The following is a 16,766-nucleotide window of genomic DNA, read 5'->3' as shown; positions in this document are numbered from 1 at the left end:
GGAAACTGACTTGCTGTGGAGGAAGTTATTTACAGATATTAGGTAGGTCTGGATATGAGAAATGAGAATGAGCTGTGTGATGCATAATATCCATGTTATCTGCAACTGAACCCAAAAATTAGTCCTGTAGAGAAAGAACAGCCAGATCCATCTCAGTGCATCACCTGTCGTTGAGGAGGGGGAACCTTGTTGCCTATGCTTTGAAGAGCTGTTTGTGGAAAAAAAAGTCTCCCCAGATTTGTAAAGAAAGAATTTCGCTTACAGGGAACAAATCACCAGAGCATTGCAGATCCTCCCTCCTCTCTGGAGCTGAGATCCAGTGGCATTTCAGTGAGACTGCGTGCACCCTTGTCTGACCTCCTGCTGCTGTGGTTTAGTGCTGTTCTGCTTCTTGTCAGGGGAGACTGTGTCAGCAGAGAGCTCAGGGATTGCTGATACCAATAAGATCATTTGGAGTGAAACTATCTTTAGGAATATTAGATAATGATGGTGTGAGATTTTAAAAGAAGGTCCCCCTCTCAGTCTGTGGGAAAGAGATCTGGTTTTTGGCATATTAGCTGAGACACAACATGTTACTAAGTATAGATCTTTTATCAATACATTAAAAACTCATCAAAGTATTGCTCTGAAATTGATTGTTGTTCATTGAGGGTTTTTTGTTTACAGCTGAGTGGTGTTTATTAAGAAGAAAAGTGCCAATATTTAACAGGATGCAAATCTTTTGTGGTAGCTGAGCAAAACTATTGCTATGAACTTGAAATATCATTGTCTTTTTATGAAGGTTTTATTTGTCTCTTTTTGGCAAGAAAAATCCTTACAAACAGACCGACTGCACAGGTTTGCACACAGTATGCTTTCAAGTGTAACAAATGAGAAAAAGTACAGGGTTTCTCGTAATTGCTTTTGCTTGCAAAGTTGAAGGTATTCTTTCCAACTGCAGCTACTGTGTCTTTCAGTTTTAAAAGAATTCCAAAGCAATCCTTGACTGGAATCCTTTTATGTTTGCCCAGTCATCTGGGCCTACATTTGAAAAAATGAGGACTGAAGAAAATATCTGAATTTGTCTTGATTTGAAGGAACAAATGGTCTAAAAATGTATACATTGAACAGAATATGTGGCTTCAGCCACATTTGTTGTGCTATCATACTTGTTTTTGCTATATTTGTCTTAATCTGGAATGAATTCTACTTCAGGATTTCACTGTAAAAATAATAAAAATCTTTATGTGACAAAGTGCTAATTAAATGATTCTTGTAGATCAAATATGTGAAAAACAAATCCATTTTTAAATGTTCAAAGTGCTTATAAACTTAATGCTTATCTTCTCAGTTGTTTACTGAGGAGAGTACTCAGTGCCAAGATGCTATTGTAAGCTCAGTCCTTGAAATCACAGGTTGTTCTTTTTTAGTACTCTGGATTGACAGGTAAGGTTAGGGCCAGTTTGAAAATATCAGTATATTTTATGTGTGAAACATTTTTCTGAGCAAAACATTTTGAGTTGAGCTGAGTTAAATCTTTGAATCCATCTGATCTATAGCTTAAATAGCAGGAGAAGGTGATAACCACCGTGGACCTTCTGATAAGTTTGGATAGGGAGCTTTCTTTTTAGGAGAGAATGATATGCGATGACCCAAATCTACAGTTTCCACCAGTTATATATTTGCTAAGGAATCTTGGAAATATTTCTTTAGCATTTCCACTCTAGGTGAGAGCAAGTTGTCAAAGACCCACAATCTGTCACAAACTGTGTTTTAAGTCATTTCTACTTATAGTTCTTATAAAATGCAGCAAATTCTGCTTTAGCAACACCTTCAGACACTAGCAGAAAACCTGAAGAAGACCTTGCCAGGGCACAGTTAATGCACCTGCAGAAGTTGGAAAACTCACTGCATTTAAACCTCAGTTCAGCTGCTGCATTGGCCTCCTTTTCACTTCTATCACTTTTCATTTCCATCCTCTTTTGTCTATTTTTGTGGATGAGGAGGGGTCAGGGACATAAAGACAGCTGTATCTTGATGCAGCCAGCTCCTTTGAAATACTATCATGTGTTCCCACCAGAAATATTTCCTATGTCCCTTTCCTGCTGCTGAAGAGAAGGAACAGGATCAGTTTGCCTTTTCTGACAGGTCTTCCCTCTGGTCCAGCTGTGAAAGGCATCAGCTGGGGTGTGGAGTAGCCCACTGCTGAGTGAGAGAGGAGCCTTGAAAAGTCTTGGCAGGTCAGAGCTGGAGTGAGGTATGCAAAAAAGGAATAAGGAAAACACTGCTGCTGGGAGTTGCCAGGCCTTTGAAAGGCCTTAGTTTCTTACCATGTGCTTCTCTACTTGCTGAGTGGTAGGAGGATCTGAATCTGAGAGGCTTGAGCAGCCCTGTTCTCTGCACAAAGAAGGTGCAAAAAAAGGCTATCTAGGGGATGGCTCTGAGTCCTGTGTCCCCTGATGCTTCTGGTTACTATGTTCCCTATACTGTTGTCTGAGATGAGAAGCAATGTGGAGGAGAAGAGCTGCTGACAGAAGAGAAGGACAGTTCTCAAATGACTGGCTGAAGAAGTAGACGTGAAATGGGACATGTTGCTGATAATTGACTTTTGAAACACACCTGGAATGTGAATTTCTCTGTTTAGGAAGTAAACCTTTTCCACTCATTTTCCTGCTTTTTCTTGTCCCAAACCCAGCTAGAGCCTACTACAAGACGAACCCTGCTGAGGGTTCAACAGCCTGTCCTTGTTGGGACCTGAGTGCACCTGTCAAGGAGATGTGGCTGAGGATCATCCCTGACTCAAGTGACAGAGCTCAGCTTGGGAGGAGGCAGCAGCTTAACAGAAGTAGTTTTAAACTGCCTCTTGTGAAGTCAGTCCCTGAGCAGTGCTGGCATGAGTTGTAGCTTTGAAGTCTTGGGATAGTCTGTGGTTTTAAATTTTCTTTTTCTGAAAACCACAGACCCTTGCTTCTTGTGTCTACTTAAGAATGTAGCTGTACACTGAAGGAGTAATTTCTAGCCCTTGCGTTTGTGTAAGAGACTCACGACCTGGATGTCCTCTTACAGCTCAGAGTGAGAAAGCTTAAGAAAACTCATAATCACTGAGTAACTGCGCGTGAAAAGGCAGTCAAGGAGATGCTGTCGTCTAAGAGAAGGGCATGAAGTAATTTGCTTCACATTTACAACTCGAAACTAAATGTGAAAGCTACAGGCTCTCCACTTGACCCTTTGTTTAGAAATCCATTTTTAAGTAGCAGAGGAGCCAAGAGGAGCCAAGAGGCAGCTAGAAGAGTTAGGTTAGCAACATCTACCAGCTCTAACCTCCTACTCACATCTTCAGAGATGAGCAGACATGCTGTGGTAGGGTGGTGCTTGAAGGAAAAAAGAACAGAAGGAGAGTTCAACCTCTCTTTTACACCTTTATCCCAGAAGAACTGTGAATAATACCGCTTTTTTGAGGTATTTTGTAAAAGGAAGTACCAAATCTTTTCTTTACCTGGTAAAAGGGTACTTGCATGACTCAACCAGCCATGCTTAGGGCAGTGAATTTCTGGCATTGTGACAATGTTGGTGTTAAACATTTCCCTCGCCTAGCTTCAGGAATCTTAAGACTCTTCTGGTGCCACTGTTTTGAGGGCTGTAACATTAGGAAGGAAAAGGTTATGTGTATTCTGGTTGGAGTCATTTAGTAAATCTCACAGAATGCTGCTTTTTGAATGAAGAGTGTACTGAGTGCTTACCCTGGTTGGAATAGGAGCTCCAAGGCTGTCAGACCATCAGTAGGCTTTTTGTGGGGATGTATGATAGTTCAGCCAAAGAGAAACAAATAGTTCTCAAGTGGTCTGTCAGCACAGAATAGCAGTGACACTATTTCTGAAAGGCAACCTCTGCAAGAAAAAAAAAAGAAAAAGGAAAAAAAGGGGACAAAAAAGAAACCTGTGTGTTAGGCAGTTCGGTTTATGTGCTGGTGGATTCTAATAGTGAATCAGCCTTACCCTGTGGCACATGGCACAGCTCTGCATAGCTGCTTAGGCACAGTGGAACAGAGCAGGGCTTGTGTTGTACATGGCAAAGGCAGTTTATTTCCCTTTTGACTAAAATAATTTCAGTAAGAACATTTAGTTTGAGGAATTCATTAGTCTGTCAAGTAACTACCCTGTTAGAAATAAACATCTCCTGGAAAGATCAGATTCTGTGTTGTTCATGGCAGTTTGTAGCCAGCCACATGACCTGGTTGCATCCTGGATACAGAGGTCTTAGGAGGTTTTCTACATACTTTTTTCACATATACCTTAAAAAAAACCTGAAAACTAAACCCCCCAAACCCTAGCATTAAAACTGTTAGGTTCTTTGGAATGAACTAAGAACAGAGGTTAAAGTACATTTTTGATATGAGGGGTAGCCTGTGCACAATGACAAATAGGGAACACGTACAGAAGGTTCTACGCCTATGATGTAAGTTTGGAGGGGAAAGAGTGCAGTGCAGCTTTGTCCTGCTAAACAGGCTAAAAATGTTTATAATTCTACAACAGTAGGCCTTAAAAACATAAGTTTATGTTTTGAATAAATTTAAGGTGCTATTACATAACAACTTCAACCTTTTTTTGTTTTCTTCCCTCTTTCCCTTCTACAGATCACACATCCGTGGGCGGGCTGGGAGACAGTTTTTATGAATATTTATTGAAAGCATGGCTTATGTCAGACAAGACGGACACGGAGGCAAGGAAAATGTACGACGATGCAATCGAGGTGATTATAATTCATTGAGTTTTCCAATACAGTGGAACCATCTTTAATGATTTTAAGAAAATTAAATTTAAAAAAAAAACCCAAAAAACTAGGCAGGAAAACCACCACCAACCACAGGACTTGTTTTGATTATGTAAGTTTAAGAAATCAAGTGATGAATAATACTAGCTTTCACTCTGAGTAGTTCAAAAAGTATTATTGTGGAATACATGTGATGCAGATTATTGTGCTAAAAATAATCAGCTTGTCCCAAATGATGTAATGTAAAAGCCCAAGCTCTCATTTATTAGATCCAGCAACCTTGAGATGTGTGCAGAACAAATCAAGTCACTTTTTTCCAGTGTTGAGAATTCATCATTCTAGGACCTGAAGTCCCAAATAGTTTTATTCTTTGCATTATTTTCTAAGGCATTTACATGTTATATTCCATATTTATCTTGTAAAATACAGTCCATAGCGCTTTCTTGCTCTGTGGTTCTTTTGTGATACGGTCTTACTCCCTGTCACAGATCAAGACGTGCTTCCCCAGGCAGGGCAGTACTGCAAGATGGTTCCATGGGATTTGGGGTGGGGGCCTTTCTGTGGTGGCTCTGAGCTTTTTGCTGCCCAGCTCCTACTTTCCCAGTTTCCCCATCCTCTCTTAGCAGCATCTCTTAGTGGTGCCCACTATGCCACCATTCCTCTGCTGCAGTTTAGACACATAGAGAGTAACTGAGCTGGTTTGAGTCATGTGCTGTGGTACCAACAGCAGCAGGGACTGTGTAGTCTCATCCAGTTGCAGACGTGTGGTTGGTGCCTAATGTATTCCATGATCTGTGCATGCCCTGTTGCTTTCAACATAAGTTTTTAAAGCCTAGTTGTAGTGCAGTCAGACTTCTAAAGGAAAACACCTGTTCCTGGAGTTCTCAAAAGTCACATTTTTAAAGATATATAGTGAAAGTTCTAGTACAAAATTGCTTTGAAGCTGTAATATTTCTTATTCCTGATCTGAATCTGATTACATTTGACTTCCAGGTGCTTTGACTTTTTCCTTCTCTGCATTGTTTTAGTGGGTTATCTGCACCATGTAGCTGGTTACTATCAAATGTACAGTAGGCATTCTCTCCTGAAGGAAAAATGCTGGTTTTTTTATTTTTGGTCTCACAATATAAAACAGATTTTGAATTATTTCTTAACCTTTTTTCTATGTACTTTCCAGCATCTTCAGTATGGAGACAGCAATGTAAGCGTTCTTCTAATGTGATTCTTCTAACTGATTCCTTCTCAGTTTTCTCCTCTTCATCCAGCCAGGAGCGCTATTTGCACTCTTAACCTTTGCCTCACACAATCATCCACTTTCCAGTTGCTTTATTCTGAAGGTGGTTATAATCTTTTTGATTTACTGCTTCCCTACCACTGTGATTTACATTCCTGATTCCTCAGTGTTTGACCTTACACTTATCTCTATTACAACACATTGTTCAGGCAAAACCCGTTTTGTCACCTGTTCTGAGTGATTTTACAGAACTGACTTTTTCTTTGTCATTATCTATAGTTCCATCAATTTTTGTGTTATCTGCAATTTTTTTCTAGCATTTTTCTTGGAGATCATTGTTAGAAATACTGGCCAGTATTGAATAAAGTATCTATGCAGAATCTTCATGGGATAAGGATTTTTTCACAATTTTTTTTTTTTTTTTTTTTTTACTTTGAACCGTTCTAGCAAACCAGCTTTTAATCCACTTCATATTTGCTGCCTTGAATTTGTTTAGGACTAATATTTTGTAAAATGCCAAGAAATTCCCCAAATCCATGATATTCCTAGTATCAGCATGCACATACCAATCAAACATTTATTTTTGAAACCACATCATTCATTTTATTTGATTGTTGTATTAACTTTTTAAACTACTGATAAAGCATTGTCTGCTTCCCAGTCCTTTTGAACTTCCTTAGTTTTCCAGGGTTTGTTAAATTCTACATTACTAGTTCAAAACATTAGTTGTGTATTTTTAATAGACTAAAATACAGCTTATTGGGTCCTGTGTGTTTAAAAATGTTTAGCAGTTGATATCTAACATCCATTGTGGTTACTGTTGAAATATTTTACTCTGATTCTTGAACTGTGAGCACTTCAAAATTAGAGGAAATAAACTCTCCTATTCATCTTCTTCCCTGTAAACCATCTTGCAGACATTTTGCATGGGCAAATCTGAATGGAGACAGAGCAAAGCAAATTTGGGATCAGGTTGCAAACACAGTGTGGATAGGAGGGAGAAAAAGCCAAGCTGCCCCTGCTTCATGTGTGAAATTACCTGCATCAGAGGGTTCCTTCAGCTTTTTCTCAGCTAAATCCACCCTGTACATTTGAGTCTGCATGAACTGTACTGATTCATGTGCTGTGGAACATACTCTGTTTCAGGGTTTGTGTCTCTCCCAGGTGCTACTTGACATTGAAAGACATGGGCAAAGAGTCATTAAGTAGGATTTGCTTTGCATAACTGCAATGTGAGCTTTTATTTTAAATATTTTTAAGAGGCCATGCCCTTAACATTCTTTTGTTCTTGCCTATAATATAGGCCTTCCTCCACAGTCCATAGCTAACGCTTCTTATTCTTTGTTTTTCAAAATGTGGAGCAGAAGTTCTTTGCATCATTTATGCAAGCAAGGGGAAAGGTGTAGCATGCATTCCTCCCACTCACAGCGCAGTGTTGGAAATGTTCTCATCACCCACCAGTCTAAAAGAATGTCCCTGTCCAGCCACACTTCACTCCCTTATCTTATTACAGCAGGATGAGTGGAAGATGGACAACATAACCTCACTCCAAAGTCTTGCAGCAGACAGTGATATCTCATTCCTTGGAGCTATCATGGGGAAGAAAAATGCAGCATCTGTTCTTCAGATGTCATGGTTTCCGATCCGTGGCATATGAAGTCTTATCCAGGTCACCACATACTTCCTAACAGGAATACAAACAAGTTGCATATCCAAAACCCTTCTGTGTATAACATGGGCGCAGTCTTCCACTGTAAAGGACACTTCATTGCCATGTCCCAGTATGTAAATTCACAGCTGTGATAAAAGCTGAAATTGTGAAACTAGTTGGGAAATTTTTGTGGTAATAAAAACTGAGGATGGGCCTCTTAACTTTGCTTTCAACATCATCATGTGGGCCTTCCAGCTAGTCTGGTTTCAAGTGTTTTTCTCACATCAGCTGGAGCATAGGTAAGCTTCCCTTTGATCTGCTGCCTTGAGTAGTCTAATCTGTTAGGCTCATAAATTTGATCCTCAGTCTTTCTTACTGCACAGCATTAGGTAGCTAAAAGAAGGATTCAGCAGTGTGCTTGGCTGTCACAACATAGCAAGTACTGCTGCAAGACAGCTCAGAAAATGCTATTTTTTGTAGTCATGAAAAGCACATGAACTTCAGATAGAGAACATTGAGTTTTTGCATAGAATCACAGAATGTCCTGAATAGCAAGGGACCCTCAGGAATCATCGAGTCCAGCTCCTGGCCCTGCACAGGACACCCCAAGGGTCACACCATATGCCTGAGTGTTGTCAAAACACTTCCTGAACTCTGTCAGGGTTGGTGCTGTGACCGTTTCCCTGGGGAACCTGTTTCAGTGCCCAACCACCCTCTGGGTGAAGAACCTTTTCCTGCTATCCAACCTAAACCTCCACTGCCACAGCTTCAGGCCATTCCCTCACATCCTGTCACTGGTCACAAGAGTGAAGAGGTCAGTGCCTTTCCCTCTGCTGCCCCTCGTGAGGATGTTGAAGACTGCAATGAGGTGTCCCCTCAGTCTCTTCTCTAGGCTGAACAAACCAAGTGACCTCAGCCACCCCTATGGCTCAGGCATTTCACAGACTGAGGAAACATCTTCCATTAGTTAATCTCTTAGTTGATGTGAATTAAATCTTCTCTTTGGGAATTGGGGTATACATGTCCACTCTGGTACGTGTGTACTCCTTGTAGTCCAGCTGGATGTCATTGCTTTGCAGTACCTATTGCAGTGCTCTGTGGCCCCAGCCATCCAGCCCAGGATGCAAATGCCACATCTATCCCAACCTGCACAAACTTTTCTTATCTGCTAGGCAGTGCTCTGAACAATGCCCAGCTGTCCCTTGTTAATTACTGTAAATATTAATTTTCATTTTTCTGTGGTTGGTAGGCAGCGGGTTGTTGAATATTAAAGTATTTTGAGAGAGTTGCATTTATTTTCTTCTTGAGATGCTTCCTTTGTGACTCTCAGAATCGAACCTAGTAATTAAGTAGCTGATAGAACTTGATTTTCAGATTTCAAAAACTACCCCTTCTACCAGGCAGTTATTTTCAAATTCAGAAGATGTGTTTTCTGCTCAGAAGAGGAGCATGTTGCACCTAAAACATGCTCTTCAGTCAAACCATGAAAGCAAGTCTGGAGTAGAGGAGTAGCTCATGGAGAAGGGTATAAATTTAGCCTTTGTTGGCTATCCTGGTGCTAACCACAGCAATTTTGTCCCACTGGAAATGCTTCTGCAACCATTTACTCCTCAACAGTTACGAAGTTATGGGAAGATACAATTGAAAAATAAACCATAACACTTAACATTTTAACCATTAACCACTTAACATTTGGGGAAAAATGCTTTCCTCTAAGAAATAAAGAATCCATATGCTTTTGTGCCTTCTTGCTCTTCATGGTTAAAGTGGCTTTCTTTCAAAGAGGACTCAACTTTTATGTACCGTATGGTCGAGAAACATCAGTTTTGTCACAGTCTAGAGTAATGGAATCAACAGAGTTAATGCTCCAGATCTTAGAATCCTTCTCAGTGGCAGTTTTCAGCAGATCAAATATTTCCTGTACTAGTACTTTCAGAACCAATGAGGCTTGTACATTTAACCACACCAGGCTCCTTTAGCAGCAGAAGGCAGTCATCAATGCCAGTTTGCATGATGGTTAGACAACCACCCTGGCTGCTGTCAGAGCCCTACTGGTTTCTGCTCTGTCAGTAATTTCTGCGTTCTTCTTGCTGGATCCTGCCATGAGCACAAATCTCAGATCTGTCAGTGGTATTAGTGAAGGAATTAACCCGATAGGAATGCAGACCAGCACTTCTCTTTCATTGCTTTCTCATTGTCTAATGCTAGACATAGTAAATACTGCAGTAGGTTGGTGGGAATTGTGATCCTCTCTGAAAGAGGCTTAAGCAAATGTTGTTCCATCTAGTTTGCAAACTCTGGAAAGTTAGGTCAGCTATTCTCCTTCTAAGAGAAGGATGCCATTTGTAAGTCACAAGCAACAACATGTATTGGTACAAAAGTGCAAAAAGAAAGCAGCAGTTGCCTCACATATAAAATAATAAAGTTTTTTGTTAACAGCTGCTCTAACACCCATTGTTTGAGAATGTGCAATCAGAAAGCTGCTATGGAGAAGCTAGAAAGGGGCTGGAGCATTCCTGTCACCTCCTGTTAAAGACTGACTGAGAGTACAGATTTGCATATATTGCTGACCAAAAGTTTCCAATATGAATGTGTTTTCTGAGTACTCACAGAGCGCACAGAGCAACAAATAGGTACTTCCCAGAGTTAACATTTAGACAAATACTGTTTGAGCCATAAAATAAGTGTGAATTCTCTACTAAAAGTACAGTGTTTTCTATGTTGTGATTTTCCTATGTTAGATGTCATTAGCATTATTAGCAGTTAGGGTATTATTTTGTGTGCTTTGAAATTATATTCTTATAGCTGTTTGTTCCTGTAGGGCTCAGAAGTGAATTTGAAAGAAAACTACTCTTGTTTTGAAAACAGTACTTTGTTCTATAAAGGAATGTTAATGTGTAAAACTTGGATGTGAAACAGCATTTGAAAGTTCTCTTAATCTCTTTGTAGGCCATAGAAAAACATCTCATCAGAAAGTCCAATGGAGGACTGACCTTCATTGGGGAGTGGAAGAACGGGCATCTTGAAAGAAAGATGGGCCATTTGACCTGTTTTGCAGGGGGAATGTTTGCCCTTGGAGCAGATGGTTCCAGAGATGATAAAGCTGGACATTATTTGCAGCTTGGAGCTGAAATTGCACATACATGTCATGAGTCATATGACAGGACAAGTAAGACCTATTGTTAATCTAACCATTTCAATAGTTGGAATACAGCAACTGTTGTAATTATTTTTAGGATTTGTTATGGACCTTGTCTAACATACACTGGTTTTATACCAGTATGAATTTTTAATATTCTTGTATTTACTTCTGCTCTACATCATGGTGAGTAAATGTAAACCCAGACTTTATGGTTCCTTCATGCATGTTTGTCCTTATTTTTGGATCAGTCAGCTAAGATAGGTTATATGGGTATGGGGAGGAAAGAATTTGTGTGAGCTCTTGTCACACAGATATATAGGGAAGTGTTTCGTTTCATATATACTCTTCTTACAGTTGAGGGAAAAATTTGAAAATAGGCTTTTTCCTGGTTTTAGTAATAGTGCATTCTGGGTAAGTACAATTAAATAAGAGAGGATGAAGACTACTGTGTGGACTGTGAGGTCAAAGGCTTGACTAGTGAGGAGGCAGCATCAGACTTCATTGTTGGGCTGGAAGTTTCTCAAGGTCAGTCTTTTGGACCAGGATTATTTTAGATCTTTAGTAGTGACCTTGATGCTTGAAGTTGAAATGTACTGATTATGCTTAGGGTGGCCATAAAGTTGTAAGACATAATTAAAATGGAAGAGTCTCAGAACAGTAAGCAGGAAGATCTTGAGAACTGGACTATCAGAAATAAGAAGTTCACTAGAAAAAGTCAGGAGCTCTTTGTCTGAATGTGAGTTGAAAAATGTCCTGGTCTGTATCAGATGAAGAATTTTCAGCAGAGATTAGATAATATTAAGACTGCCTTAGAAGACGTGTAATTTGTCACCCAGAATACTCGGTATAAATCTGAATTTCTAGCAGAACAAATGCAGAAAAGGACCAACAGAATGAATAGAGAGACAGAGCTTTTATGTTACAGTGGGGAAAATACGAGAGATTGGTCTGCTCAGGCTAGAAAAATAATACTGAAGAAAGGAAAAAATTTATTGCCATCTCAAGGGGTAAACACTGAAGAGAAATAGTTATTTTAAGACATAAAAGAACGCAGTTGTAACAAGAGCAAGATTTTTAAGCTTGCTGTGAATAAATGTAGGTTGGAAATTGGAAATGGTTTTGCATAGCCATCAGAGAACTGAGCTTCTGAAATACCTCCCCAGTAGAAATAATGGTAACTAAAACGAAAGCAGTTTTAAGATGAGAATTCATGTATTTATTCACAGGATTACATTGTATCGTTGTATAGTTGCCTGTCTTTTTAAATAATTCAGTCACACAAGCGATAATTTCGTTTGGGTAGCAACAGCATTTAAAAAAGGAAAAGAAAAAAATATGAGTATGCTTAAGAAGAAAGGTAGGACATAGTAGCTATTGTTGCATTCTGAAAAAAATGCATTTAAATGTTTAATTTGGCATTTAAAAATAAGCAATGTTAAATTTACAGTTGTTTGAGCAGACCTAATTTTATTCCTTCAGATGTTTATTCTGTACCCTAAATAAGTCAAAAGATGGGGGAGATAAATTTTTTGATTACATATTTAATGACTGCATAAGAACACATGAGCAAGAAAGACTGAAAGCTGTACAGACAGCTATATATTTACAGTGCCCTCATTTTCTTTTGTTCAGTCATGCAGTCCCAGGAATGTGGATTGTTTGTGTTTGGATGTTTTGGTTTTAGTTTTCTGGACTGATTTTTCAAAGAAAATTAAGAACTTATATGTGCCAAATGTCAATTTCTTCATTCTGTTTTAACAGCAGTATTTGAGACATAGTTGTACACTTTAATGACAGAACTGGCTGATGGCAGAAAAAACATCTTTAAGAGGGCAGACAATCATCCTGGTTCAGCTAACAGGTTTATGGTTCAGCAGGGGAAGAGGATTGCCTGATCTCTTTCTCCTACGGATTTGAGAGAACTTGCCCTGTTTGGCATCCCCAGAGGACAGAGAAGGGTGCTGAGACTGAGTGCAAGGGATAGGCAGCTCTTTCTTTATAAACCAGCAGAGATGCCCTTTCCTGTGTCATCCCACAGTTGCTCATAATAAACTACAGTATGTAGCTGGTGATGTAATGCTTTATTATGAAAATACCGCTTTGTGAAGCAACCTAAATTTCCATAGCTGAGCATGAGTCTCAGCAAAATTGAAACAGAATTTTACAGAATAAAAGCATTTCCGGAAAATGAGGGCATTATATTGCCAACTGTCATCAACCTGTTGACATATTGCAGGTTTGAAAGCCTGTTAAAAAAACCCCTGATGTTTCAGAAAGCTGGTTATTTCAGTGCTGACTAGTACAGAGAAGCTGGAAAGTCCTTGAAATTATTCCTGATGTATTTTCTTGTGGGTTATGTCCCAGTGGCAACTGGCATCACTGCCATGTAATTGAGAAGTTTATGCAGGGACATAGTCTTGCTGATAATCTGAGTCACCTATCAGTGTTCTCCAGGAATATCTGAGAGAAGACCTTAGACTCCAGAGTCAGAGGCTGGAGAAGTGACTAGGTATGTTGTGAGAAGCTTGGGCCCTTGCCATGGCTCTGTGAAAACCCCTGTAGCTTCTGCTTAAGCTGAAGGTCAGTCTGTAGCGCTCCTCAAAGGATGCCTTTCTAATTCAACAGCTGGAGGAAGCTGGTGGTCTTTGGAAGGTGAAGGCAGGGGGTGTAGTCGTGGTTCTGGTCTGCCTCTGAGCAAGGGATTTGTGTTTCCAGGATTGAACTAGACAGCATGAAAGCTCCCCCAAGGCTCTTCCCCTCTTCAGGAAATTGGGAATGCATGTGACACCCCTTAGAAACACCAAGGATTCGAAAAGGGTTATTGATGGTCAATTAGAAAACTTAACTGTAACCAGAATAGTCTTATGATGTGTAATCTAGACATGCCTCTGCTTCCTACTTACTCTACTATTTTTTTGTACCATAAACTATCAATAGATTAATGCTGCAGCCATCCTCAATCTCCAGTCCTATGACAGGAGGTTTCAGGATTTTTCTGTAGTCCAGTGTGCTCTCAGTTTGGAGAGAATATTGAGAAAAACAAAGATAGAAAGCATGTTCTGATCTGTATGCCCATGTAGCAGCACAAGAAATCATAATGCTGTCAGCGGGCCCAAGTAAGGATACAAAAATACAGCTTCATGTGCTCATGGTGCAAGGTTTCTTGATGTTTAAGCTTATGTGAGTACTGCACATCTTGAGGTGTTCCAGTTTCTGGGGAATAGTTCTTTGTTTTCATGCTTAACGTGCACCACTGAGAAACATGGCACAGGCATAAAATAATTGGCAATGCGAAATTTGTAAATGGCAACAAGAAAGAAGTCCAATGAAATTGAAAGAATAGAAAGATCACTAGTAAATCAGTCTGAATAATCAGCTTTCATAGGTATTGCGGAGGCTAGATAAATAAGCAAAATTATCTGTATAACGGCATTGTGTGATGATGTATAGCGCACAGTATTTTTAGTACATTATACCATCCCTTGTGCATAAGAATTTTCCTAGCCATTAGCTGATAGTGTGTAAAGTATTGACTGACTACAGAGAGCTTATTTTAGGTTGAAATTTTTTGCACTTCTTTAAGTTTCTTGACAAGAGCTGTCCTCAGAATCGTGGTACAGCTTTAGCTGGTTTTATGTGTGACAATTCTAGTGCAGAATAAGCCAGATGACTAAGAATTCAGTTGAGACATATGCAAGGCTGTGAGTAGATGCTATCTCTGTCCCAAGACTCTCAGTAAGCAGCTAAACAGGCAAAGCTGAAGAAACGAGAATAATTACATGTTTTTGTGAGAAGTATGAAATAGCAATGGTTTGGAGTCTCAAACAGAAGTACCTTGGAGGTTCTCTTCCTCCTATTTTGTATCAGTTAGAGCCTAGCAAGTATTATTACAATTATGAATCCTTTCTTACTTTCAGGAAATTTATGAAATTAAAGGAACATACAAAACATTAAACAATGTTTTCAAAAATATTTCTAAAATTAGAAATATATTTATCAAAAAGTATAAGGATTTGTCCTTTTTTTTGGCAGTGCTAAATACAGCTCTCATTGAAGTCAACTTTGTGTCAGTTAAAATCTTTTAAAATGGTGCTAGTTTAGCTTTGCAGTTTTGCACTTGTATGAAATTGTTTCTCATCTGCTCTCCCTGCCTAGACTATAACCTACCAGCGCTATTAATATGAAAATATCTGGATTATATTGTGAGCACTATAGCATTGTAAAATGGCCTTAGATGGTTCTTGGCTTAGAAGAATGGCCCCTGAAAGGTACTGTGCCCATAATAGCTTCTTTTCTTTAGTCGACTATTAGTAGAAGTGCTGTGATTAATTTTACATCCTTGGTTTCAGATAAGGGTTCGGTGAAATCATCACAATGTGCAGAGGTCACCCATCCTTGGGTAGTTTAATTTCTTGTAGTGCCCAATAGTATTAACAGTGGGTGTGAGTAAATAACTAAAGATTTAATGCATGAGCAGGCTACAAAGCAAGAGAAGACATCACAATTTCTGTAGGTGGTGGTCACCAGAACTGCCTGAAATCCAGCTTCTTTGGTGGATAGGACTAACATAGCTATTGTGTTTCCCTGATTTCTAAACAGCTTTTTCACAAGTATTTTACCAAGGCCAATTAGGGACATTAAGCAGTTACTATCTAAGCAGCAAGTACCTGTACAGAGGAATAAAATAGGCATAATATAGAAAACAGGATAGAGGTAAATAGTCCACTCTTGCAATGGATAAATGCTGGTTAACCAGTGGTACACTGAAATATTTGATATATATTTACACATACGTGTATAGGTGTATAAAATGTATACTGTATTTATACACATTATGTATATTTCCATTTCATATTTTAATATGTGTTATATATAAATAAAACATACACATATATAAATGATCAGGAAAGGGCAGGAACAGTAAGGTAAGTGTGCTGATAATAGCAAAAAAAAGCGCTACACAAGGACCTTATGAGTAATTGCATAATAAATTACTAAATTAAATTCAGTGTAGTTAAATGCAAAGTGAGGCACCTATGAAAAAATCATTCCTAAACTCATATTAGATGATGAGTGTTAACTGACCATTGCAATTCAGGAAATTGCCCTTAAGATTATGAAAATGTCAACTCAGTAACACTCAGGAAAAACAAAATGAGAAAGAGCAAAATAGAAAATGTCGTTATGTCACTGTATTAATCTTGTCCGCACTTTTTTTTTGCTCTATTCAGGCTGGTCCTCTCATTTTACAAAGGATATAGTAGAATTGGTAGAGTTGCAGAGAAAGGCAAGAAGATTAACTAAGGGCATGGAACAGTTTCCATTCAAGGCACAACTAAATTGGATAGTATTATTCAGGGTGGAAAAGGAACATTCTAGGTAGGATTCAGCAGATTTGCAGAATTGCACAGGGACTGGAGAGTGGTTCTGCATCAAATAGGTGTTAGAGATGTGGAACTCCTTAGCAGAGGTTGTTTTGGATGCTCAAGGCTTACACAGATTTAAGGAAGCACCAGATAAGTACTTGGGAAATCAATCTATTAAGAATTACTGACCACCTAAAAAAGTATGTCTAGTTTGGGAGAAGTCTTGAGCTCAAAAACATTAGAGGCTGGTAGAAAAGATGGGAAAAGGTATCTCATATACTTGATGGGCGCTTCCATGTGCCCATCCATGTTTGATTTTGGCCATTGTTGGAGATTTTATTCTGGAGCAGACAAAATTCCATCTGGTTCACTATGACCATTCTTATATTCAGAATTTTGGATAGGTAGAATGCTGTATCTGATCTCCTCCATTTTATAGTGAGATTTGTTTAATTTTTTAACTGAAACTGATAAAACTGGCCTGTTTTGAAAGAAGTAAAATAAACATTTCTTGATGGAGTTTCCCTTACCATTCATGTGGCTGAAGCAGAGTGATGCTTTTTCTTTTGGCATCCAGAGCCATAGTCCCTTGAAAACAAAAAAATTAAGGAACATTTTTGGAGA

General features: G+C 39.0%; 1 protein-coding gene across 2 annotated transcripts in view; it reads left to right on the top strand.

The window, feature by feature from the left end:
• MAN1A2 (mannosidase alpha class 1A member 2) overlaps positions 1–16,766 on the top strand; it is a 136,004-nt gene that overhangs the window by 103,370 nt on the left and 15,868 nt on the right. For both annotated transcript variants that reach the window (XM_010396079.3, XM_019283823.3), the window contains exons 9-10: positions 4,613–4,728; positions 10,584–10,803. In XM_010396079.3, the coding sequence (XP_010394381.2) occupies positions 4,613–4,728; positions 10,584–10,803 (336 nt within the window). The remainder of the gene's footprint in view (positions 1–4,612; positions 4,729–10,583; positions 10,804–16,766) is intronic.

This window comes from Corvus cornix, chromosome 1 (assembly GCF_000738735.6).
Source record: "Corvus cornix cornix isolate S_Up_H32 chromosome 1, ASM73873v5, whole genome shotgun sequence".
In the NCBI taxonomy this organism is placed as follows: Eukaryota; Metazoa; Chordata; class Aves; order Passeriformes; family Corvidae; genus Corvus; species Corvus cornix.
This window is presented reverse-complemented; position numbering and strand designations above follow the sequence as displayed.